This window comes from Acipenser ruthenus, chromosome 36, assembly GCF_902713425.1.
Source record: "Acipenser ruthenus chromosome 36, fAciRut3.2 maternal haplotype, whole genome shotgun sequence".
Lineage (NCBI taxonomy): Eukaryota > Metazoa > Chordata > Actinopteri > Acipenseriformes > Acipenseridae > Acipenser > Acipenser ruthenus.
The window spans coordinates 5,318,215-5,345,546 of NC_081224.1; the positions used below are offsets into that span (position 1 = coordinate 5,318,215).

Genomic DNA, 27,332 nt, shown 5'->3' on the forward strand with positions numbered 1-27,332 from the left:
TGCCCGTGTGTCCCTCTTCCCAGACCAGACGCAATACCAATACACAGTAAATTAATGCATTTTGTATTAATATGACATGTCTGACGACAGGCTAATCTTTTTTACTTGTTTGTTTACACTTGCGTTTTCATAACTAAACTCCTGTGCCATTATTCTCCAGTCCAGTAGAATGCGCTCACACCCTCCCTGGTTACAGTCAGTTTCACAGTAAAGCCTGGAAGACAACATCAGGCTTGTTAACAACATGGCCCGGCGCAAATATAACCTTGTATCCCTGTTACACCACTTCTAGAATAAGTAATACACTTCAGCAGTAACTGTTGAAATGTAGTCTATTATATTTGTGCTTAAAAATACTGTGAAATTCATCCGCTATAAACTTACCTATTTAGATAAAATATCTGTCTGATCGTTGGAGAAATGGAGTGACCTAGCAAGTGAAATATGTACTTCTGTAGTACCAGTACAGTTTATAGACAAAGTGCAGTAGATTTGTGAAATGAAAACCGCATCATTGATTTAAAAAAAAAAAAAGTAGCCTACGGTAACGTTATAAAACATGTGAAATGTGTCTTTTCTATGACAAAAAAGGGCAAATTAATTCAGTATGTGTTAAGCACCAACTGTCTCTTGGCCATTTCGCCAGTAGGCCGATAACGGCATGATATATATATATATATATATATATATATATATATATATATATATATATATATATATATATATATATATATACATACAGTGCCTTGCAAAAGTATTCAGATCCCTGACCAATTCTCTCATATTACTGAATTACAAATGGTACATTGAAATTTCGTTCTGTTTGATATTTTATTTTAAAACACTGAAACTCAAAATCAATTATTGTAAGGTGACACTGGTTTTATGTTTGGAAATATTTTTAAGAAAAATAAAAAACAGAAATATCTTGCTTGCATAAGTATTCAACCACTGTGCTGTGGAAGCTCCCAGTTTACACCGATGAAAGAAATTGCCCTAACGAGGACACAATTACCTTACCATTGGCCTCCACCTGTGAACCATTAAAGTTGTTGTCACATTTTCTGGATGAAAACCCTTAGGGAAAGGGTACAAAATAATATCCAAGTGTTTGGATATCCCAGTGAGCACAGTTGGATCAATAATCAGGAAGTGGAAGCTGCATCACACCACCCAGGCCTGCCAAGAAAAGGCAGTCCCTCAAAACTCAGTGCTCAAACAAGAAGGAAACTTGTGAGAGAAGCCACAGAGAGGCCAACAATCACTTTGAAAGAGCTACAGAGTTCAGTGGCTGGGAGTGGAGTAATGGTGCACCAGTCAACCATATCAAGAGCTCTGCATAACACTGGCCTGTATGGGAGGGTGGCAAGAAAGAAGCCGTTACTCAAAAAGTACCATCTGAAAGCATGTGTGGAGTTTGCCAGAAAGCATGAGAGTGACCCAGCTGCTATGTGGGAAAAGGTTTTGTGGTCAGATGAGACCAAGATAGAGCTTTTTGGCCAAAACTCAAAGCGCTATGTGTGGCGCAAACCTAACACTGCCCATGCCTCAAGACACACCATCCCTACAGTGAAGTATGGTGGTGGCAGCATCATGCTGTGGGGATGCTTCTCATCAGCAGGGACTGGACATCTTGTTAAAATTGAAGGAAGAATGGATGGAGCAAAATACAGGGAAATACTGCAAGAGAACCTGCTTCAGTCCGCTAAAAAACTGAAGCTTGGGAGGAAATTCACCTTTCAGCAGGACAATGATCTCAAGCACAAGGCCAAAGCAACATTGGAGTGGCTCAAGAACAAAAAGGTGAATGTCCTACAGTGGCCCAGTCAAAGTCTTAATCTCAATCCCATCGAGAATCTGTGGCACTATTTGAAAATTGCGGTCCACAAGCGTCGTCCAACCAACCTGAACAACCTGGAGCAAATCTGCCAAGAAGAATGGGCCAAAATCACTCCGACACTGTGTGCAAAGCTGGTACATACTTACCCCAAAAGACTTAAAGCTGTTGTGAAAAGTGGCTCCACCAAATATTAATGTGTGGGGGTTGAATACTTACCCACACATATACAAGCAAGATATTTCAGTTTTTTATTTTTCTTAAAAATATTTCCCAACATAAAACCAATGTCACCTTACAATAATTGATTTTGAGTTCCAGTGTTTTAAAATAAAATATCAAACAGAACGAAATTTCAATGTACCATTTGTAATTCAGTAATATGAGAGAATTGGTCAGGGGTCTGAATACTTTTGGAAGGCACTGTATATGTATATATATATATAATTATTTATTTCTTAGCAGACGCCCTTATCCAGGGCGACTTACAGTCGTAAAGAAAGATACATTTCAAGAATCACCGTACAAGTAATAATACAATTAAGAGCAAAATAAAACATATATATATAGTGTATGTGATTTTATATAGCACTGTATATAATACATCTTGTATTGAGAAAACACCACTGGAATCGGAATAAAGGAAAGTATTATGTAATACAGTTCATGTGCAGTCATGGTTGTTTAAGTAGCATTTTCAAAGCCATATCGTAGTATTAAAATATGTTAAAATATAGCAAATCCACAGAAATAAAGAAATACATATTGTATATTTGACATTTTATTTTTATAGTGTTCTGTGTAACACAGGCCATTGTTTAACTTTGAAAAAAATTAAAGATCTGAAGCATATATACGTGTTTATCATATCAACAACATCGAAAACTGTCGAAAATATTTACTTGGGGGCTAAGAATGAAAAATGGCAAGAAAAAAATGCAATTTTTCTGGAAATTGTCAAAATAAAGGGGCAGCTGGAAGGTAAGAATTTACCAGTCAGGACAATGGCATTTAAATACTACTGCTATTAAACTGGATCAGTTGGTACTGTGGTTTCTTCTAATGCAGCAGTTTTCAAACTGGAGTACATGAGAAAAATTCTGAAATGGCAGATAACGCATTTTATTTAGTACCACTTGCCAATCTATTGCAAACTTTTGTCATGTAATCAATGTTTAATCGCTAACACCAGGCTGATGTGCTGTGACACAGCGTTTAGTGCACACATGACTAATTTACATATTAAATATGTACGTTTTAAATAAGCCCTGTTTAAATGTCATGTAAACAGCTGGGCGGTTAGTTACTGCAGTCTGTCTGGGATAACACTTTTTTTTTACATATTTAAAAAAACTAAAAGCCTAGTCTTTTAACTCATTTTATTTCCTGTGTGTGTTCGTGCCTGCAAATCGATAACCTGATTAAAGTTTATTGTAACTTAAGTACTATTGGATCATTTCAAAATACAGAATGTATGGCCAGTCCGAAACCGAAGTATTGCCATGCGGTCTGATTTGATAAGCCGTTACGTCTGGTGTGAGAGTAAGAGTTTTTAGCTTTCAATCTTGTGAAAAAAATATTGATTGCTGGCTCAATACTAGTACAGGGTGAGCAATACTAAATACCGTCAGATTAAAAACGCCAAAAAATGTCTTGCAACTGAAGCTCTCTCCAATTTCCCTGCCATTATCAGTGATTTGTGAGGTAACAAGCAGGGACATCCATCACACTGATACTAGCTAAGCATTTTATTATTTTTTAATTAGCATTGTAAGTTTTAGTCACCAAGAATTTAAAAATGCCAATAATATGTTTTTGTAATGAGGTCAGCTGTAGAGATGCGTGGATAGTGAATTTTTTTTGCCACCTTTTCTGTAATTTTATTATCAATAAAAATACATGATTACCATTTGCTATCACAAAATAGTCCTGTGTCATTTCTGAGTGATTGAGGCTAGCACAGAGGCGTTGTTGATTTTAATTAATTAGTAATTACAATAAAATGATGATGATGTTTCCAACAACTAGAAACCTGTTTGAGGGACTATTTTTACCCAAAAGTAAATATAATATAGATTTTTTTCCGTTATAATACTGTAGCTTTTATAATTGTATCCATCACACACTCCAATGCTTGTGCGTTTTGTTGTATCATGTTATTGTACAGACTATTTGTTTCTGTTTTCATTTTATTATGATTCTCTTGGATGGGGGTACGCGGTGGACTACATTTTTTGGAAAGGGGTACACAGCTTAAAAAGATTGAAAACCCCTGTTCTAATGTGATTTGGTACAATATCCTCTACTCAGTGATACACTAGCATGACTGACACATTTCCCAATATTTTCCCCAAGTGACAGTGAGTATTGTAGAGACACCTTGGTTGTATCTACAGCTTTACAGTTTTATTTTTTGTTCTTCAGAAACAAAAGGTCCGTAAACTCTGTTGGCATATTTAAAACAAACAAAAATAAGAAATGGTGGTTGGTTCTGAATCAAACATATTGACCCCCTCACTGAAGAAAATGTCCCCCTAAAATGTTGAGAGGGGGCCACATTGACCCTCAGGCTGTAAGTCCTGGAGCAAAAACTGTAAAATAAATATACCCATTGGAGAATCCAGCCCATTGCACTATATGGAATGGTATAGGGTCCACTCAGTCAGCAGAACTACACAAAATGCAGAATTCTGCAAAAATATATTACAAATACAGAGGAAAACACCTAATCATGCATGCAGGGCTAAATTAGGTCGTTACCCACTGCTCATCCACATCCAAAAAAGAGTACTCAAATTCTGGATGCATCTCCACACAAGCCCCCCAGACTCACTACAGTATTCTTGAAATGTATTTTTGTTTACGACTGTAAGTCACCCTGGATAAGAGCATCTGCTAAGAAATAAATAATAATAATAATAATAATAATAATAATAATAATAATAATAATAATAATAATACAGTACAAGGCCCTGCAAACCCTCAGCCCAGCCCAGAAAAGAGTCCCCTCAGTCAGCTGGCCCTGAAGCTCACTGTACTGAACCCCACTAACACTAACCAGCTGCCAATCAGAGTCAACCAAATTATAAAACAAAACAAAGTATCTTATCTGGAACATTGGGACAATGAAACTAAATCCCCAAATAAACTTGATTGCTATCGGGCCCTAAACAGAAACTACACCCTGGCAGAGTATCTCTTCACTGTCACTTGTCACAGCCTGAGTGACACTGGGTGAGCGCTCTGCACTAGGCACCACTGGGTTTCATATTCTGTTAACTGCTATTCATTGTATTGCTATTATAAATCTCACTGCACTGTTGTTATTATTATTTACTGTTATTTGTAAATATTTCCTTTACCATTTAAAGTCTCATGAACATATTACTGCTTTAATTATTTTAAGCTGTATTTTTCCATAGTTTTATTTTTATTATTATTATTATTATTATTATTATTTATTTCTTAGCAGACGCCCTTATCCAGGGCGACTTACAATCGTAAGCAAATACATTTCAAGTGTTACAATACAAGTAATACAATAAGAGCAAGAAATACAATAACTTTTGTTCAAGCAAAGTACAAGTGTGACACGTACAAGTCATGCCAATAAAGCACCTTTGAATTTGAATTTGAATTTGAATTTGAATTTGAGAGAGAGAGAGAGAGAGAGAGAGAGAGAGAGAGGTAGGTCAGTGTGTATTATAGTTAGGGCTCTTCGTTTTCGTTTTTTATTTTTGATCACGTGATGTCCCTTTTTTTGAGCAGACTAAATTCAATTCAGTTTAGTTTTTTCGGTCACACTTTATTTTAAGGGCCGTTTTTTTTTTAGTTTATTAACTGTTAACAAACAATGTTCATTTTTAGTTCAAGGGTTAGGGTTAGGGTTAGGGTTAATAAAAACCCGATTTAATTTGCTAAACATTACTACAGTAACAATTTGAACCAATTTCAAGCATATGATCGACTGGGTATTGATTATCCATAGGGCTCTGGTGTTTGATTGATCATCAATAGGGCTCTGGTGTTTGCAGTTTTAGCTGGCCTATTATAATAGAAAATAAATAATGTACAGACATGCTCAAATTTGTTGGTACCCATCCACAAAAAACGAAGAATGCACAATTTTCTCTGAAATAACTTGAAACTGACAAAAGTAATTGGCATCCACCATTGTTTATTCCATATTTAATAGAAATCAGACTTTGCTTTTGATTTTTTATTCAACATATTATTGTAAATAATAAAACAAATGAAAATGGCATGGACAAAAATGATGGGACCGCTAACCTAATATTTTGTTGCACAACCTTTAGAGGCAATCACTGCAATCAAACTTTTTCTGTAGCTCTCAATGAGACTTCTGCACCTGTTAACAGGTAGTTTGGCCCACTCTTCCTGAGCAAACTGCTCCAGCTGTCTCAGGTTTGATGAGTGCCTTCTCCAGACTGCAAGTTTCAGCTCTTTCCATAGATGTTCGATAGGATTCAGATCAGGACTCATAGAAGGCCACTTCAGAATAGTCTAATGTTTTGTTCTTATCTATTCTTGGGTGCTTTTAGCTTTGTGTTTTGGGTCATTATCCTGTTGGAGGACCCATGACCTGCGACTGAGACAGAGCTTTCTGACACTGGGCAGTACGTTTCGCTCCAGAATGCCTTGATAGTCTTGAGATTTCATTGTGCCCTGCACAGATTCAAGGCACCCTGTGCCAGGCGCAGCAAAGCAGCCCCAAAACATAACCGAGCCTCCTCCTTGTTCTTTTCTTTGAAAGCTTCATTTTTCCGTCTGTGAACATAGAGCTGATGTGACTTGCCAAAAAGCTCCAGTTTTGACTCATCTGTCCAAAGGACATTCTCCCAGAAGGATTGTGGCTTGTCAATATGCATTTTAGCAAATTCCAGTCTGGCTTTTTTATGTTTTTCTTTCAAAAGTGGAGTCCTCCTGGGTCTTCTTCCATGGAGCCCACTTTCGCTCAAAAAGCGACGGATGGTGCGATCAGAAACTGACGTACCTTCACCTTGGAGTTCAGCTTGTATCTCTTTGGCAGTTATCCTTGGTTCTTTTTCTACCATTCGCACTATCCTTCTGTTCAATCTGGGGTCGATTTTCCTCTTGCGGCCGCGCCCAGGGAGGTTAGCTACAGTTCCACGGACCTTAAACTTCTTAATAATATTTGCAACTGTTGTCACAGGAACATCAAGCTGCTTGGAGATGGTCTTGTAGCCTTTACCTTTACCATGCTTGTCTAGTATTTTCTTTCTGATCTCCTCAGACAACTCTCTCCTTTGCTTTCTCTGGTCCATGTTCAGTGTGGTGCACACAATGATACCAAACAGCACAGTGACTACTTTACTCCATTTAAATAGGCTGAATGACTGATTACAAGATTGGAGACATGTGTGATACTAATTAAATAAACTAATTAGTTTGAAATATTACTATAATCCAATTATTTATTATCTTTTCTAAGGGGTACCAACAAATGTGTCCAGGCCATTTTAGAATATCTTTGTAAAATAAGCAATAATTCACCTCTTTTCACAGCTTCTTTGCTTTATTCTATGACATACCAACGGCATGCAAGTATACATGATAAAATACCTTTTAATTTCATCACTTTTCAGGAGGAATGAAGCATTATTTCAATGAGCTGTAAGGGTACCAACAAATTTGAGCACGTCTGTACATTAACATGTTTATTAGCTGTTTGTTCACAGTTAATAAACAAACAAAAAAAAAACGGCCCTTAAGATGAAGCTTGACCCTTTTTTCTCCCATAACTTGATTGAAAACTGTGATTCTGTTTCACTGAAGAGCTGAGCACAATATAAACCTATGCCTTCAGAACAGTTTGGAGGATGTTTGAGCTGTATACACATTAGTGGCAACAGCAAGAAGACTGGTTGCACAATTTAAAAAAAGTGAGCTGGCAACGAGTGCTTTAAATAGAAAACAAACAGAAATGCTGAACACACAAAAGCGCCACTAAAGATAATACAGGATGTGCAAACAAGATGGAACACAGTATATTATATGTTTTGAAGTGAAGTTGACGTGGCCAGTAATTGCAGTTTTGTCAAACCCTGATTTGACAAAAAAGTTTGATGTCGGTACTTTAGATCTAACTACTGAGGAGTGGAAGTTAATGGCCGAGGTACCCCCTTACTTCAAGCGTTGGAGTAAAACCCTTCTCTCTCGCTGAGAGGGTGGACAACTGAGATTGCCTGTTTCAAGGGAAGTAATGTTAAAACTTGACAATGCATTAGTAAGACCTCACCTAGAATATTGTGTTCAGTTCTGGTGACGTCGTTAAGAAAAGGATATTGCTGCCCTAGAAAGAGTGCAAAGAAGAGCAACCAGAATTATCCTGGGTTTAAAAGGCATGTCGTACGCAGACAGGCTAAAAGAATTGAATCTATTCAGTCTTGAACAAAGAAGACTACGCTGTGATCTGATTCAAGCATTCAAAATCGTAAAAGGTATACACAATGTCGACCCAGGGGACGTTTGTAAACTTTCTTATGTTCTTATGTTTGTTCAGTAGGGACACCACCTCCTGAGACACTAATACAGTGTCTTGAGGGTTCATCTTAGCTGCGATCGTGCCCTGAAAAAGGAGGGGGGCCGAATCGAAACTGCAGCAAGTAACTGGCCCTGATGGTGGTAAATCACCCAGGTGTCCGTGGTACATGATCGCCACTAATCCAGGTGGGCCTGACAGAACGGGCCCTGGACCTGTGGCAGCAAATCCCAAGGGCTGCTGGCTCTTAGAGGCACGCGCCTGCGGCTGTGGCTTGTGAGCAGGCAACAATAATACGCCGGCCCCTGCGTTGCGCAACGCTCTAGCAGGAGCTGCAGGAGCCTGAATCTGTTTTTGTGGCTAAGGACGCCTGTTTTGCCAATGCTTAGCTGGCTTACGGGCTGGGGCTTTATGCTTGGGGAGAAGGCGTGACAACTCCTTGGAAGACTCATGTGCATGGTGAGAGAGTTTTAGCATCTTATCCACTGTCGGCCCAAACGTATGCCCTGATGTTACAGGTACATCCAGTAACAATGTCTTGTGTTCGTCAGGTACTCGAGCCTGAGCACGCCAGAGCTGCCTTCTTGCAGCCATGCTCCTGTCCAACGCCTGACCATTGTACTTGGTCAACTGGAGCAGGTGGTTGTTGACCAGGCTCAGCTCGTCCAACTGAAGGGGCGAGGGCCTATAGTCCGAGGATAGTGCTTGTAGCAGCATGGACTGCTAAGCCACCAGTATGCTACTGTAGCTACCAAGATGCAAGATGGGCCGAATGGCCTCCTCTCGTTTGTAAACGTTCTTATGTTCTTATGTTCTTATATTCAAAGCGATGGAAGCCTCAACAGGCGGAAACTGGGCCAGGCCCAGCTTATCTGCAACGTGCACCCTATACAAACTATGCAGTGACCTGGAGACAGTGACTTGCACCTCGGGAGAACCGGGGGGGCCCCGAGTGCTGAGGCACAGCAGCAGGCACCCTATCAAATATAGAGCATTTATGCTCATCTTCTGTGGCCCAAGGCATCTGCAGGGCGGTGGTAGCATGTCTGATCAGGGAGGTGAGCTCCTCCAACAGGGTGAAGCTTACTTCGGACGGGAAGATTAGTTCTTGGGGTTCCATGCCCTCAGACAAGGCGTCCTCCTGCTCTGGTTGTGGGTCAGGTGTTGGTGCCTGAACCTTGGGGACTGAGACAACAGGGGGCATCACAGCAGCTCCGTCAAAAGGGACTGCTGCTGGTTCATAGTTTCAAAAAGCTTCTCCATTTGCCCTGCAACCCGATCAGTACCAGAATGCCTTCTACAGCAGCTCCTGTTCCTTGGAGGAGGAGAGGGGGAGCTCTCTGAGCCAGAAGAGGATTTAGAGGAGCATGGACTCCCGGTGTACCAGGGAGTGGGAACTCTATTGACCGCACTGCAGGAGACAAAAGGGGCGAGTCATGCTGCGCCGGTGTGAAAGATGCAGATCGGTCCCTGGAACAGCGGGCTAGCCTGCTTTCTAGTGTCCTTTTAGAAAAATAAACACAAGATGCGCAAGAGCTGCGGTCTGTAACTGCTCCCTCTGCATGCCCCTTTCCCAGGCAGTGGATTATTATTATTATTTATTTCTTAGCAGACGCCCTTATCCAGGGCGACTTACAATTGTTACAAGATATCACATTATTTTTACATACAATTACCCATTTATACAGTTGCGTTTTTACTGGAGCAATCTAGGTAAAGTACCTTGCTCAAGGGTACAGCAGCAGTGTCCCCCACAAGGGATTGAACCCACGACCCTCCGGTCAGAAGTCCAGAGCCCTAACCACTACTCCACACTGCTGCCCTGTCGTGCTTACCCTCTGTTGGAATGTTTTTCTTGCAACCAGCACAAGGGTGAAACCCAGGCATGGTGCACGGTTGAAAAAACAGTTCAGCTGTACAATGAATGGTTCACAAGAACAGACAGTAAGCTGACTGGTGCTGAAAGCTGTTTTGTACAGTGTACACAAAAGTGGAGCATTGGTAACGGTTTTGGTGTGAAACCAGACCCAACCAGGTCACTGGTTCCGATTCTGGTATAAACCAGATGACTGGTACGGACCTTGGTACCAATAAAGGTGACTGGCACCTATTTTGGTACTGCCCAGGTTACTGGTAAAGGCTCTGGTACCGACCAGGTTACTGGTACTGATCAGGTAACTGGTACAGGCTCTGGTACCGACCAGGGTACAGGCTCCGGTACTGACTGGTACAGGCTCTGGTACAACTGGTACAGGGTCTGGTACCAACTAGTACCGGCAAAGCAAGTCACTGGTACCGGGCTGGTACCAGGACAAGTGACGTTGTCAGTGCAGCACAGCAACGGCATGGAGACCAAGGAATATTTTCTGGTTGAAAGGCTCCTGTAAGTTCGACAGCACAGTGTAGCTATGTGATAAAGAGAGAAAGAATCGATGCTGTAAATCTCCCTCCCGATTGGAAAGGGCGCCGGGTAAGGTTGGTAGTACACTTCTCCATAAACAGGTCGACTCGACGGTGGGCGGGGGGCGTAGCCCCTGTGTGTGCGCCTTTATTTTACAACAAGACGTTACAATGTGCAACACGTTAAAGTAGAAAAATGCACGGGACTGTGGATTGGGGATTATTTGTAAATCGTGATTGTTTTACCGATACCATCGCTGTTATTGTGGGTTTTTTGGAGAAATACTGCTGGGACCTTGTATCTGTTACCACACCACACACACCTGATGACAAGCCAAAAAGCCATTAACACTGGTGGTGTCTCTGTAGCGTGAAAAGCTCACTGGAAAAAAAACAGAGGGCTAGCACAGTATACTGTCTGCGTACAAAGGCGCTGGCTTTCTGAAAGAAAACAGAAAAAAAATTTTGCTAAAAATATATTGTAATGAAGTGGGCACTGGTCTGCAATGTTTTATGTGGACGGCTTCACCAATCCCGTCATATGTGAAAAATAAAGTACTCCAACAACTTTTGAAATGAAAACAGGATGGTGCCTGTATTCATTTTTTTTCACAAAACAAACACACCAACAAAACAAAAACCTAACTGCCTTCGCGGGTAAAAAGATGGTGTTGCAGCAGGTTGCGGGTTCGGGTCGGGTCCTGTAGTAGCAGGCCCGGGTCGGAAGCAGGTCGTAAAAATCAGACCTACGCAGGACTCTGCTGTGGGTTTGTGGCTCAGTGTGTATTGTATTGTATTTTTAAAAACAAATTGTGACGTCACCCCTTGATATTTTGATTACTTAATTCTAAGAATCTTCTAATTAAAACTGGCTGTGTGGCTTTGAAGAGAAGGGGAGTGCGGGGCAGATATATCAATGAATCCACAGTTTGTGCTACGAATCCATAGAAAACTGTTGATTCAACAACGAAACCACAGTCAGAACAATTCAACAAAAAAGCGAATGCCATTTTATTACACAACAATCATTTCAACAATTAGTTAATTATAGTATTACAAATGTCAAACCATATCAAAAATCAATCAATCAATCTTTATTTCTTATATAGCGCCTTTGGGATAAATCGCCTCAAAATGCTTTACAGATAAAAACAACAAAAACAGTACCATAGAAAACTATTTGGAGAAATAATAAAAGATGAGAAAACCCTTTGAATTAATACAGTAATTAAAGTAATTTTAATTATTACTTAGTAGTATAAAAAGTAGTATAAAATAGGATGATAAAATGTTTTATCAAATACATATGCCAAATTATAAAAATGTGTTTTCAATCTTAATTTAAAAGCAGCAAGAGATGGTGCCTCCCTTACAAATCGTGGCAGATCATCCACTCTAAAGCTGAACGCTCTGCCACCTGCCGAAAAGGGCTTGCGATTTGAGTTTGCATTTCATACTGTTTGCTAAAAGTAACACAATTATACATTAACATAAGGTAACAAAATACTTTTCTTAATTACAAATTAATTTCCACATAAACACCCCCCTTCTAATTTTTATTTCACATATCTTCTGGACAGGTTCAGGATCAACAGCAATTTCATCATCACTTAGTAAATCTCTATCAATTACACAGATGTTAGATTTAAACTCAGCTTTAGCTTGAAAACCGATCGCTGGCAATGATATTGGGTCTTCATCTGTTTTAGGTTTGGCAAATCGATCAATAACTTTGCTCTCTGTTCCTGGTTCACATTCCTTTGGTTTTTGCATTTTTATTTTTAGAAAGCCACTTTCATGTTCTACATCTAAAACATAGTAGTGCTTGCTACTATCTTCACTTACAACATACACTTTTGTCTATGTAAGTGGGATTTCAAACTCAAACTCTGAGGAACACAGCCTCGCAATGTGAGAGACATATTGCAAATCAACTGAGAGACACCAGAGCCATCAACACACAGGCAGCGCCCAGCAACTGAGAGACACCAGAGCCATCAACACACAGGCAGTGCCCAGCACCTGAGAGACACCAGAGCCATCTACACACAGGCAGCGCCCAGCAACTGAGACACCCCAGAGCCATCTACACACAGGCAGCGCCCAGCAACTGAGACACCCCAGAGCCATCTACACACAGGCAGCACCCAGCAACTGAGACACCAGAGCCATCAACACACAGGCAGCGCCCAGCACCTGAGAGACACCAGAGCCATCTACACACAGGCAGCGCCCAGCACCTGAGAGACACCAGAGCCATCGACACACAGGCAGCGCCCAGCACCTGAGAGACACCAGAGCCATCGACACACAGGCAGCGCCCAGCACCTGAGAGACACCAGAGCCATCGACACACAGGCAGCGCCCAGCAACTGAGAGACACCAGAGCCATCTACACACAGGCAGCGCCCAGCAACTGAGACACCCCAGAGCCATCTACACACAGGCAGCGCCCAGCAACTGAGACACCCCAGAGCAATCAACACACAGGCAGCGCCCATCACCTGAGAGACACCAGAGCCATCAACACACAGGCAGCGCCCAGCAACTGAGACACCCCAGAGCCATCTACACACAGGCAGCGCCCAGCAACTGAGACACCCCAGAGCCATCAACACACAGGCAGCGCCCAGCACCTGAGAGACACCAGAGCCATCAACACACAGGCAGCGCCCAGCACCTGAGAGACACCAGAGCCATCGACACACAGGCAGTGCAAATCAACTGAGAGACACCAGAGTAGAGGTCTGCTTGGGCCTAAATTTAAAATCCGATCCAAACCTGACCAAACAAATCCGAACCAGCCAGAGCCAGAGACCTTAGAAATATTTGCATACCCGACCCGACCATCTCCACAAATATCATAATTCCAAACATACGCTATTGAAACCAAGTACCTTCCGTGTAGAGTCTATTCCCATAACTGACGTGCACGCTAGAAGTCCTCGCCACTCACGGCAGCATTTCACTCACGCAACATATTTTTAGACAGACAAAAAAGGAAGCAGGAATTGAGTTTTAGGAAGCACTTGCTCACATAGGAAGAAAACAATACTCACTTAATTAGTGCTGGGACAAATATACGAACAAATATTTTTTTACATGTATTCGGATACAAAAATCAGATGTTCGTATTCGCTAGAAATAAATACCTTATTTACTGCCTCACCAGAAGTTGGGTGACAGTTTAAAAAATGGCACATGAAAAAGAGTTCTAGGGGGGCTCCCGAGTGGTGCATCCAGGAAAGGCGCTCCACGTGGAGTGCAGGATGTGCCCTATAGTCTGGACGTCGCAAGTCCGAGTCCAGGCTATTCCTTTGCCGACCAAGGACGAGAGCTTCCAGGGGGCGGTGCTCAATTGGCCGTGCGCCACCAGGGGGGAGGAAGGGTTAGGTCGGCCAGGGTGTCCTCGGCTCACCGCGCACCAGCGACCCCTGTAAGCTGCCCGAGAGCTACGCTGTCCTCTGACGCGGTAGCTCCTCGGTGGCTGCATGGTGAGTCCACAGTGTGAAAAAAAGCGGTCGGCTGACAGCACACGCTTCGGAGGACAGCATGTGTTCATCTTCGCCCTCCCGATTCAGCGCAGGGGTGGTAGCGGTGAGCTAAGCCTAAAAATAATTGGCCATTTCAAATTGGGGGGAAAATAATAAAATAATTGGCAACGACTAAATTATTAAAAAAAAAAAAAAAAGAAAAAAAAAAATTGCAATGTTGTGTAGTGATTTTTATATAGATTTTATAAATTATATATATTTTTGTTGTGACTTTCTGTTATGCGGAATGTAATAAACGAAAATCTAATTGGTGAGTTTTTCATTTTACAACGCCATTTCCACGTTTGTTTTATCGGAAGTATTTAAAGTTAAATTTCAGTTTTCATTTGCTTGTTCAGCTACAAAAAGACACAAGTAAACCATGTTATTACCTTATGAAAACATGTCTATGGCCACTGTTTACTGTGAAGAAACGGCAATGGCAAGGAATGAAAAAAAAAAAAAAGTAAAAAATAAATAAAATGCGGTGTCAGCTTTTTGTACTATTTATTTTGGGAATAAACAAAACAACGTTTAACTTGAACTGTTATTTGGCATCTTTTGTTTTGTAGTTAATTCACTGGGGTAAAGTAAGGCCCTCACAACGTATTCTTTACTCCTGGGAGATTTTTCTACTTTAACGTGTTACATATTGTAACGTCTTGTTGTAAAATAAAGGCGCACACACAGGGGCTACGCCCCCCTGCCCCTGCTGCTATGCTGGCTCTGCCTGGGTTCTGAGCAATATAATGGCTTTTAACACTTTTTGAAAATGAACGAATATCTGAATGAATATTTAAATTATGAGCGGATATCCGAATGTGAAAATCTCATGTTCGTCCTAGCACTACTTTACAATTAAAAATGCCATAATCCACTCACTGGTAACACACTGACCCAACCCGACATGAGCCCGAACTAGAATATACAAACTACATCCGACCCGACCCGACCCAAACTTGACACTTATTGTCGGGTCCCGTCAGGCTCGTGTTGGGTAGCAAGGCTCTAAACCAGAGCCATCGACACACAGGCAGTGCCCAGCAACTGATGGACGCCAGAGCCATCGACACACAGGTGGCATAAATCAAAAAACAAATCTAATTACCAAATTAACAATTAACTGAATCTCAAGCTGTGTTTTTACGTATGGGATAAACAACGTTAAGTGTTGAATCGGTAAGAAAATAATCAAGTTTCTCTTGCTTCACGGTGAATTATTTTTACCGATTCAACACTTAATGTTGTTTATCCCATACGTATTATATTGCACTGACCTTTAAAAGCACCACTTGAGCAGAAAAATTGTCTGCCTTGGGGAAGGGCCTCCTATGGTCTCTATCTGGTTTGGTTTGGCTCAGTGTGTGTTGTATAGCAGTAATTGTTGTGGCTCAGTGTGTACTGTTCTGTATTGTTCTGTATTGTTCTGCATTGTTTTGTATTGTATTGTATTGTATTGTATTGTATTGTATTGTATTGTATTGTATAAGTATTGTATGGTATTGTATTGTATATTTCACTGACCTGTAGAAGGACCACTTGAGCAGGAAGAGCTTGGCTGCCTTGGGGAAAGCTGTGCTTCCCTGGTAGGGCTTGAGGACCTGTGTGACAACACTGTCCAGCCAGGCTGCCCATTGCTCCAGGGAGTTCTGCTGCTGCAGGGTGAGCTTGAAATCCTGCTCCAGCCTCTGCACCACCACGTCATTGCAGCGACAAACCCAGGAGGCCTGCTCCTGGAGAGGGAAGAGAGGCGGAGAGAGCAGTGAGACACACACACACACACCAGACATGTTCCTGGAGAGTGGAGAAAGCAGAGAGACACTGAGACACACACACACACACACATCAGACATGCTCCTGGAGCAGCTTGGAAATAGCACTTGGCTGCTTTTTTGGCATGGAGCTGAAAAAATAATACTAAAGAATGTGTACCTGATTCATACAATTTTAAGAACATAATAAAGTTTACAAACGAGAGGAGGCCAGTCGGCCCATCTTGCTCGTTTGGTTGTTAGTAGCTTATTGATCCCACAACCTCATCAAGCAGCTTCTTGAAGGATCCCAGGGTGTCAGCTTCATTTTAACCCTGTGCTAAATATTTGAAGTACTTGCATGCAATTTCTATACTTGTTTTAGCATGGTGCTGCTTAGAAATAGCACTGGGCTATTTTTCTTACCATGCTTCTAAAGAAAAACATACAAAAAACAGTTAGCATACTTAGCACCTGATTTAACACCTCCTTCAAGTACGTGGTAAAAAATCTGAAAATCTATAAAGCCATTTGTTTACTCCTTTGCTGAATTTATACAATTTATCTATATATCAGTGTGACAGAAAGACAATGATTCTTGGTGGTAAATCTCCCTCCCGACCTGTGAGGGTGCTAAGTAATGGGAACAGAGTACCCTGGACTGCTTGGCCTGACGCTTCGTTCCTAGGGTTAAAAGGAAGTCGGTCATTTAGAAAAGGAGCGGAGCTTCGGTATATTAACTCATTGACCCGGAAGGGAAATGTTGTCGCAGCCTTGGATTGGAGGAGCGGCTGCAATCGTGACGGTATAAGTAGGGGTCAAAGCGACCTAATCTGTTCCTTCGTTTTGATTATTGCAAAAAGAACCTGGAAGGACCTGAGGATTTGTGTATACGTACAGTGAGTGTTTTGTTTTGTTTGTCTATAATTGTTCTTGTTTGTAATTATTAGACGGCTAACACGTTCCGGAGCTGTCGCCAAGGGCCAGCACCAAACCCTGAACAGCACTGCACTTACATCATGAAGTAACTGTATTTGCACCACGAGCACTAATTCCAGCACTAACTGGACTTGTGTATGTGTTTTGTGTGGGTGTATAATAAACGAAACTATTATTTCGGGACAAACCCGGGGATTACAAATTAAGTAATACAAAAAATCTGAGTAAGACCTCACCTAGAATATTGTGTTCAGTTCTGGTCACCTCGTTACAAAAAGGATATTGCTGCTCTAGAAAGAGTGCAAAGAGCAACCAGAATTATCACAGGTTTAAAAGGCATGTCATATGCAGACAGGCTAAAAGAATTGAATCTATTCAGTCTTGAACAAAGAAGACTACGCGGCGATCTGATTCAAACATTCAAAATCCTAAAAGGTATAGACAATGTCGACCCGGGGGACTTCTTTGACTTGAAAAAAGAAACAAGGACCAGGGGTCATAAATGGAGATTAGATAAAGGGGCATTCAGAACAGAAAATAGGAGGCACTTTTTCACACAGAGAATTGTGAGGGTCTGGAACCAACTCCCCAGTAATGTTGTTGAAGCTGACACCCTGGGATCCTTCAAGAAGCTGCTTGATGAGATTCTGGGATCAATAAGCTACTAACAACCAAACGAGCAAGATGGGCTGAATTGCCTCCTCTCGTTTGTAAACTTTCTTATGTTCTTATGTTCTTCTTATGACCTTTTGGAGAGTTGGCTCAAATACAGAACAAATTATTTAATAATAAATCACATCCAGAGTTATAGCACTCAATAGTTAACCATCTGGCCCAACAAACATTATATCCAGCTGGATCAAAAACATCATATTGCACACTTGATAAACTCATTATAGTTTGCACATAAATAGTAATTATTGCACATCAATAGTAGCCCATATCTTAATCATGTATATTACACAAGCTATTTATATAGCACACCTTGGTTAATCATGTACATTGTGAAAAAAAAAAAAAACACCTCCATACATCTTTTAAATACACTGGCTGCTTCATTGCCACCTATTGAGGATTTGCGATTGTGGTTTTATCAGTTTAGTCTTAATTATAACTATGAATGTAGTTATGAAATAAAAATAATAATAACATAGACGCCGTATCAGTACAGTTATGCTGTAGCCATTGCAAATTGGGGTTCGCTTGGACCATGTGTTGACTAAAAGTAAAAAAAAAAATAATATGAATAAAAGGCTGTAAATTTAATTCCTACAGTATGGATGAATAATTCTGAGTAATCACTCCAAAAATATGCTGGATCTTAATAAACAAACTGGATAGGGTAGCAACAACATGTGTATTTTTGTTAAATGTTGGTCCAACAAACCAACATTATCTAGAAATTCTTGCATGGTTACTAAGTGTTTGGCTTAGTACAGTTCATGGTACTAGCTGTAGATAAATGTAGGTCTGTGGCAAAGTGGTTAACAGTGTGCAGGTGCAGGAGTGCTGCGGTGATCAATAAACAGAAAGACAATGATAATTCAGGTGCAATGGTAAGTTATACACAGTTTGTAAAATTTATGAACAAATTCGTTTCATTAAAGCTACCATGAGTATAATTTCAGCAGAATGTAAACATATAACATGCGTCAGTTACGTTCTACCTTTTATTTTAATTATATTAAGTTGTATTTGTAGGGCTGTGTTTACAAATAAATTGTCTCTGATTCAGTAGTATCTACATACGGCTGAGAAGCTGGTAAGCTCGAATTATACTAAAATGTCCGCTTTTTGGGGGGATTCTCCATGAATAACTATGCGATCTTTACAGTTACAACACTATTTTATAAAGCAAGCAATTGTGAAGCGTTCTGTCTATACATTTGATTACCAAAAATAAATATTTCAATGTAAGATACGGCCCCAAAGTCGCCATCGCCCCCCCCCCCCCCCCCCTTACACATGCATCTTTTAAATGGATTACACACGCGGTTTCGTTTCAACAGATTCGGGATTTGTGACTGTGTTTGACCACAGTTCAGTCGTAAAAATAATTATACAACGATTTTTAAGCAAACTACATTCATGTGACTTGTAAAGCTGATGTTTTATGCATTTCATCGTTTCGATTGTGTTGGTTTATAAAGCATAGTGCAGTTTTTTTTTTTTCGCGTGGATGCAGCTGCAACAGTTCTTAAAAAAATGTTTTCTTAGTTTACAGTATGTGTCTGTATACTGTACTGTGTGTACGTCTAAATATGATCCTTTCCACTGTAATTACTGTTTTCTAAGTTACATGTGTTAGTAAAACTGTTCCTGTAAACACCAGCGAAAAATGGCTGCTTTAGGAATTTTTTTGTATACCTTGCTGAGTTTTTCATGTTAACAGCTGCCCCTAGTGGTGGGAATGTGTCATTTCAGGGTAACATATGGGCAAACTGGCATGTCACCCATAATGATTGGCTCATGGCGGTCATGTTTGTTGATGTAGGAACTTTTCCTGACTAAATTTTTTAGAGGACAGTACAAAGATAACGTATAACCAAGATTCACATCAAATCGGGCAAAGGGCTCATGAGGAGTTGTTGTTTAAGCGTTTTATGCAAAATCCAGCATAGCTGCCACACCATGTAACCGATCCATTTTTCCTTAAGTAGAATCAATCGTGGACATGAGCGCACTATGTACAATTTTTTTAACAGCTGTGCTATTTTACCGTTCATGAGAACAAGACTTTTGAAAATTGCACAAAAAATGTCATTAAATCTAAGATGGCTGCCACACCATGTGACCTAAGGCTGCCATATTGACCATGGCACAACATCCCATAGTCCTCTACATCCGTGTCAAATTTCGTGCATTTTGGTGCAGCATAGGCAGTTTTATAGCCAGTTGCGTATGTTGATGATGATTGATTGCGTAAGTTGATTCACAGTAGCAACTTCCCTTGAACAAGCGTAACAGATGACCATACTGAGATGTTTTATTCCAATTTTTGTTTCAATCGGATAAGCGGTTTCAGAGAAGAAGATGTTTGAATTTTGATAATTTCGTATTTTTATGTCATTAATCGATGTGGTTGCCAAACCACATAACCAATCAGCTTCATATTAACAACAGTTAATCATGGACTATCCCTCAACATGTATAGCAATCTACAGTAAGCGGTTTCCGATACATAGGTGTTTTAACAAATTCCGCAAAATCCAATATGGCTGCCAAACCATGTGACTTGCGCAAGTTTGGACACCAGACCTGTTATCTGCACATAGCCACCTACCTACACACCCGATTTCATAAGCCTGCGATGAGGACTCGGAAGAAAGAAAAAAATAAAATAATAATAATAATAATAATAATAATAATAATAATAATAATAATAATAATAATCCTAACAAAAACAATAGGCTTCCCCAGTCTACGGCTTGGAAGCCTAATAACAGGAATTAAGCAGAGGGAGCCGTAAGTTGTAAGGTGTCAAAATATGAGAGAAAGGACTGCCATGCAGTATAGAATTTAGTGCTAGATCCATTAAGAGTGAATCTAATTTTTTCAAGTTTGAGAAATTGCATGATGTTTCTAACCCAATGCACATGAGAGGGCGGGACAGCTTGCTTCCAATTCATCAAAATAAGGCGGCGAGCCAGAAGAGATGCAAAAGCCAGTGTGCTGGATTGGAGTTTGGACAAAAGTAAACCATCCGGTGCAACTCCAAATATCGCTATAATTATTATTATTATTAATTTCTTAGCAGACGCCCTTATCCAGGGCGACTTACAATTGTTACACGATATCACATTATTTTCACATAATTACATTATTTGTTTATACATTATTTTTACATACAATTACCCATTTATACAGTTGGGTTTTTACTGGAGCAATCTAGGTAAAGTACCTTGCTCAAGGGTACAGCAGCAGTGCCACCCCCCCACCTGGGATTAAACCCACAACCCTCCGGTCAAGAGTCCAGAGCCCTAACCACTACTCCACACTGCTGCCCTTAAGTGGTGTATAAGTGGTGTAGGGTCAATAGGCAAACAAAAAATTTGGGAGAAGGTTTCAAAAACAAAGTTCCAAAATGTGGTTAGTCTAGGACAGGTCCAAAACATATGGATCAATGAGGCTAGAGCCTGCTTACATCTATCACATGTAGGATCAATATTAGGATAGGTATTTGACAATTTAGTTTTGGACATATGGATGCGATGGAGGATTTTGAATTGAATCAGAGCGTGACGTGCACAAATAGAAGAGGAATGTACTCTTAAAACAATAGAATCCCAAATGTCGTCTGTAAAACTAAAGCCAAGGTCCTGCTCCCAGGCAGCCCTTATAGTAGCTATTGAAGGACAGTTTTAAGAGAAAATAGAATTGTAAATTTTAGAAATCATACCCCTACATTGAGGATTAAGTTTAAGTAGAGAGTCAATGGGGGATTCAGCAGGTGCACTGGGGAAATGAGTCACCTTACTACGCACAAAGTGTCGAATCTGCAAGTACCGAAAGAAATGTTTATTTGGAATATTACATTTTTGAGAAAGTTGCTGAAAAGAAGCAAAATTATAATCAATATACAGATCTTTCACAAACTTCAGACCCTTATCATGCCACACCTGGAAGGAAACATCACTCAAAGAGGGTGCAAAATTATGATTCCTAGCAATGGGTGAAAACATTGACTGAGATTGAAAACCAAAATTCTGTCTGAACTGGGCCCATATCCTAAGGGAATGCCTTACTACAGGTTTGGAACTGAACTGTGTGAGAGAAAGAGGCAGAGAAGAACACATCAATGCTGCTAAAGATTTGGGTTGGCAAGAGGCAGCTTCAATCAGTAACCAGGCAAGCCCTGTCTGCTGTAGATGTTGGTGGAGCCAGAATGTGAAACAACGAATGTTAGCTGACCAATAATAGAATTGAAAATTGGGCAAGGCCATACCTCCCAACCTTTTAGGCCGTTGTAAGAGGGACCTGCGAATACGTGGGATTTTCTTATTCCATATAAAAGATGAAATTAGTGTATCCAGCATCTTAAAAAAAGATTTAGGAATAAAAATAGGAATACAATGGAAAAAATATAAGAATTTAGGTAGCACATTCATTTTAACTGACTTAATGCGGCCAGCAAGTGAGAGAGGCAAAGTGGACCAGCGGATAAAATCTTGTTTAATATGTTCCACTAAGGGGGTAAAATTAGATTTAAAGAGATCTACATAGGACCTTGTTACAGAAATTCCTAGATAAGTAAATTTATCATAAGTAATTTTGAAAGGTAGATCAGCACATTGACAACGTACTGCCGCAGGATTGATTGGAAATAATTCACTCTTATGTAAATTGAGTTTGTATCCAGAAAATTTACCAAATTGATCTAGGGTAGATAAAATATGAGGAAGGGATGTAGATGGGTCAGATAAATAAAGAAGGAGATCATCAGCATAAAAGGATACCTTTTGCTCCAGGCCACCACGGACCACCCCACTAATAAGATGATTACAGCGAAGGGAAGCAGCAAGAGGCTCAATTGCAATGGCAAATAATAGAGGAGATAAGAGGCATCCCTGACGGGATATATAGATATATATAGATATATATATATATATATATATATATATATATACACACACACACACACACACACACACACATATATATATATATACATACACACATATATCTTCTCTTTAAGAAACTAAAAAAGATTGAATAATTGGAGTAATTCTATTTAAAAAACAAAACAAAACACTATTTAACCCTAGCAAAACAGGTATCACGACCAGTATAAAGCAGCCCAACTCTACCCACTCAAGGTTTTCAGGCTTAATTAAACTATCAAATTAGGTTAGTCTCTCAAGTCTATACAAATACCTTGTTACCCCTTGTATACGCTAGAAAAAAGAAAGAGGCAAAAATATAAAAATAGCCTATACACATATACTTACATATACACAGTATGAGCAGGTACACAGACATCATAATAGCAAAAAAGATCAAACTATAGGCTGTAAAAAATAAGATCAGGGAAAACAGATCCATTGTCACCTTTAAATAACATGCTACAGATAGTGGAGCTGTCTGAGATCCAATAAAAAAAAAGAGAACGAAGGCAAGCCCGTGTAAACGTCAGAAAAAAGAAAGAGGCAAAAATATAAAAATAGCCTATACACACATACTTACATATACACAGCATGAGCAGGTACATAGACGGCAAAAAAAAAAAAAACACAACATGAGGGTATTTAGCATCTAAAAACAAAAATGCTAAAATGACTCAAGATAGACAATCATGTGAAGTTAACCAGTAACAGTTTAAAACACCCACAATGGTTCTAATAACGATTTAGAAATAAGTACATTCTAAGAAGAAAAGTATACAAATTCACCTAAGCAAAGATGTCCGTAGATCTAATCTAGATCTAACTATTTTCACTGACCAAATAAGTACTTGTACATTGTATATAAAGACACTTAAGTAACAAAGCTCAGTAAACTGTATGTTAGTCACTGAAACCAGGGCTTAAAACCCTATTGAACAGTTTAGCGTAGTCTACAAAACATCATAACATAACGCTACTTATCTGTGCTGACTTCCAGGCAAGGGAGAATGTCATTATCATAGAAAGCTTCAGCCTCCTGTACCGAAGTAAAAATCAGATTCCGACCCTTAAAGACAATACGGAGCCTGGCTGGATAGAATAAGCTGAACTTAATTCCCTTTTATACAGCCTTGTCTTTATGTCCCTAAAAGCTGTACGGCTTCGGGCGACATCTGAGCTAAGATCCTGAAAAATAAAGATCTTTTGCTCCCGAAAGGTGAGGGTACCCCGCTCCCTCGCCAGCCGGAGGACAAGCTCCTTGGTCTGATAGTGATGAAAGTGGACGATCACAGGTCTGGGCCTTAGGTGAGGGGCCGGCCTCTGCACCAGAGAGCGATGTGCCCGATCCAGCTCCGGAGCCGATCCCAGCGCCCCACTCCCAAATAACTCCACAAAGAAATCAGACATAAACTTAGTAGGGTGCGAACCCTCAAACCCCTCTGGCAGGCCGATGATTCGGAGATTCTGACGCCTACTGTGATTTTCTAGATCCGACAACTTCTCCTTAATCGCCTTGTTGTCAGCAGCAAGTGAAACACAAGAGGCCTCCAACTCACGAACTCGATCCCCGGTGACGTCAGCCGAATGCTCGAGCCTATCGATGCGGTGTCCATGGGAGGCAACTGTGGTTTGGATGGCATTGACAGAAGCTTTAAAAGACGCAAACGAGTTTTGAAACTCTGCCTTAAGATCAGTGGTAAGGGCTGCGCAGAGCTTTTCTAGCTCAGAAACTACGGCAGACATCGAAACCGGCGCAGGCTCGACGGGTGAGCAGGCCCCTTGGTAGCGGAATCCAGAGGTAAAAAGTCTGGTGTCCCTCGTTTAGGTTTATTTAGCTTTGACATCATATGGCAGGTGTACAGATATGTTACAAAAAATCAACACAGTGAAAATATATATTAAAGAATGGGTTTGATAATTAAATTTATAATAGTTTGTGGGAGCGAGCCTCACACGTGTCTACTCCATCTAGCGTTCGACCGGAAGTCCCCGCTAGATCGTTTTTATTATGGTTTTAATTCACCAACACTTCATAAATTTAGTCTCACACGCAAACTCTGCTCAACACCAATCACTCCCACTGTAAGTAAACTGGCCTCGTCCTCACAGAGCTTCGTTACTCCTCAGGAACTTCAGCTTGTTTTAGGTTGGGAAATGCAGTTCTTTAAGCGAAGACAACATATTTGGCGTGAAATTAATCCAGTTTCCACTACAATTGCTGAACGATTGTGACACATAACTATTTAAAATATATATTTTAATAATCGCAGGTTTAAAAAAAGCCTATGGAGAAATCAATAGAAAAATTTCACTTCTGGAACCAGCGGGTCAGGAAGTGACATCACACTTCGGCTCTCTATTCACTACAAGTCCCAACATGCACTGCACGCTCTGGCACGAACCGCGGCATATATGCACAGTTCACAGGCCTACACTGAGCATTCCGTTACAGTGCGCTGTGTCACTCATACACCTCACTTAACAACTGTCACAACACCATCACTCACTCAACAATAGCTAGCAAGCTAGCCAGCTATCAAAAATGGCTAAAAGGAAAGTGGACACAGAGGGCAGAACGTTTCAGGACAGGTGGGAGACCGAGTTCATGGAGCACAGCGAAAAACCCGTTTGTCTAATTTGCAGACAGTGTATCAGTATTGAAAGAATTTAACTTACGATGCAACGAGACCAAACACAGAGACAAATATGGAGACTTGGATAGAGAGCAAAGGCTACAGAAGGTGGCAGAGTTAAAGCCCCAACAGAATATGTTCACCATGGCAAAATCACAGAGTGATGCGGCTGTAAAGGCAAGTTTCATCGTAGCAGAGGAAATAGCTAAAATCAGGCAAGCCCTTCTCCAAGGGTGATTTCATAAAGCGGTGCATGCTTAAAGTTAGCGAGGTAGTGTGTCCAGACAAAAGGCAAGCATTTGCAAACGTTAGTCTCTTGAGAAATACCATAGCCGAGAGAGTGGATGAGTTAGCTACCAATCTGCAAGATCATCTTAGTGAAAAAGCAAAAGACTTCACTGGCTGCTGACGAGAGCACAGACGCTACGGACACAGCTCAGTTGTCAATTTTCATCCGTGGGGCGAATCCTGACCTATCTGTCACTGAAGAGCTTTTGGGTGTCATAGTGATGCATGGCACTACCACAGGGAAGGACATTTTTCAACAGGTGTGTAGATGAGATGAAGTTGCCATGGGAGAAATTGGAGGGACTGACAACAGATGGGGCTCCAGCTATGTGTGGTGAAAAGAGTGGGCTGGTAGCGCAGGTGTGAGAGAAGATGCAGGGGGAAAATTGCCCGGGCCAGCTAACAACATACCACTGTATCATACACCAAGAGTCGCTTTGTGGCAAAGTACTGAAGATGAAACACATAATGAGCGTTGTTCTGAAAACAGTGAATTTCATCAGGGCCAAGGGATTGAACCACGGCCAGTTTCGGTCACTTCTTGATAAGCTGAATGCCGAATGTGATGATGTGCCATACCACACAGAGGTGTGTTGGCTAAGTCGGAGTAAAGTGCTCAAGAGATTTTTTGAGTTGCGTGAGGAAATGACCCTTTTCATGGAAATGAAGGGGAAAAAAATCAAGGAGCTTCAGGATGAGAGCTGGCTGTGTGACCTTGGTTTCTTATGTGACATAACAGACCATCTCAGCTCACTGAACGTGAAACTGCAGGGTTGCAAACATGCAGGGTTACTGACATGTATGATGCCGTGAAAGCCTTCCAAATTAAACTGCGTTTGTGGGAAAATCACATGCAACAGGGAAACTTTGCTCACTTCCCGACATGTGTCAAACTCGCTTACCAGCGCAACTTTACCAAGCGGCTCTTACTGGCAAACTGAACCTACTTCAAAAGTTTAAAAAGTGGTCAAAATGTAAAAAATAAATAAAAAATAAAATAAAAAATACAACAATACACACACCTTACGTAAACAGCAAAAAGGTCCTTATGTACCCTTTAATCAGAAAATACAGTAAATTGGGAAATTACTGCAGTTTAAAAACAGCTGCGTGTCTTTTTCCGATAATCTGAAACTCAGGGCAGCTGATTCAAACTCGGCGCCATTCTGAAACAAGGGGGCAGAGCTAACAAAGCACACACAGGCACTCACACAAAAGCAAGGCAGTCTAAAAAGCGACAGCGTGGAGAGTGACAGTGTGAGAGAAGTATTTCATGGAAAAGTGCAGAGCAGTTTAGAAGCAGTTCGAAAGCCAGTAATCTGTGACACCAGCATGATTTGAGAAATCCGAGAAAACCGAGCAGAGCTAAACCAAGTGTGTGTAAAGTGTTGCAAGATTGAGGACTTGTTTCAACGAGCAACTAGAAATGGAGCTGCACGAAATGAGAGAGCTACAGGAGTTTGAGGAGCTGGCACACCCGAAATTCTTGAAAGTTTGCACCCCTAACAGACAGAAAGCCACCAGGAAGATAGAAGAGGGTTGAAACAGAAACCACCAGAAATCAAAACGTCAAACAAATTTGAACCAGCATCAAGAGAACGAAAGGAACAACATCAAGGACCCCATAAACGGTGCTGGCCAGGCAGCAAAAAAAAGGGAGGTCATGATTGTCGGGAACTCCATATTGAGAAACACAGCAAGTTCAGTGTGCTGTCTGGACCCCCTTACAACAACAGTGTGCTGCCTTCCAGGAGCCTTTGTCATGCACTTCCAGCACCTTGCAAAGGACCATATGGACAGCTGAAAATAATCGTGGTGCACACAG

At 40.8% G+C, this 27,332-nt stretch overlaps 1 protein-coding gene across 6 annotated transcripts in view; it reads right to left on the minus strand.

Annotated features, from left to right (window-relative positions):
* The window catches only part of rfx1a (regulatory factor X, 1a (influences HLA class II expression)), a 163,960-nt gene that overhangs the window by 23,624 nt on the left and 113,004 nt on the right, over nucleotides 1-27,332 (minus strand). For all 6 annotated transcript variants that reach the window (XM_059008332.1, XM_059008331.1, XM_059008330.1 and 3 more), the window contains one exon: nucleotides 15,818-16,026. In XM_059008332.1, the coding sequence (XP_058864315.1) occupies nucleotides 15,818-16,026 (209 nt within the window). The remainder of the gene's footprint in view (nucleotides 1-15,817; nucleotides 16,027-27,332) is intronic.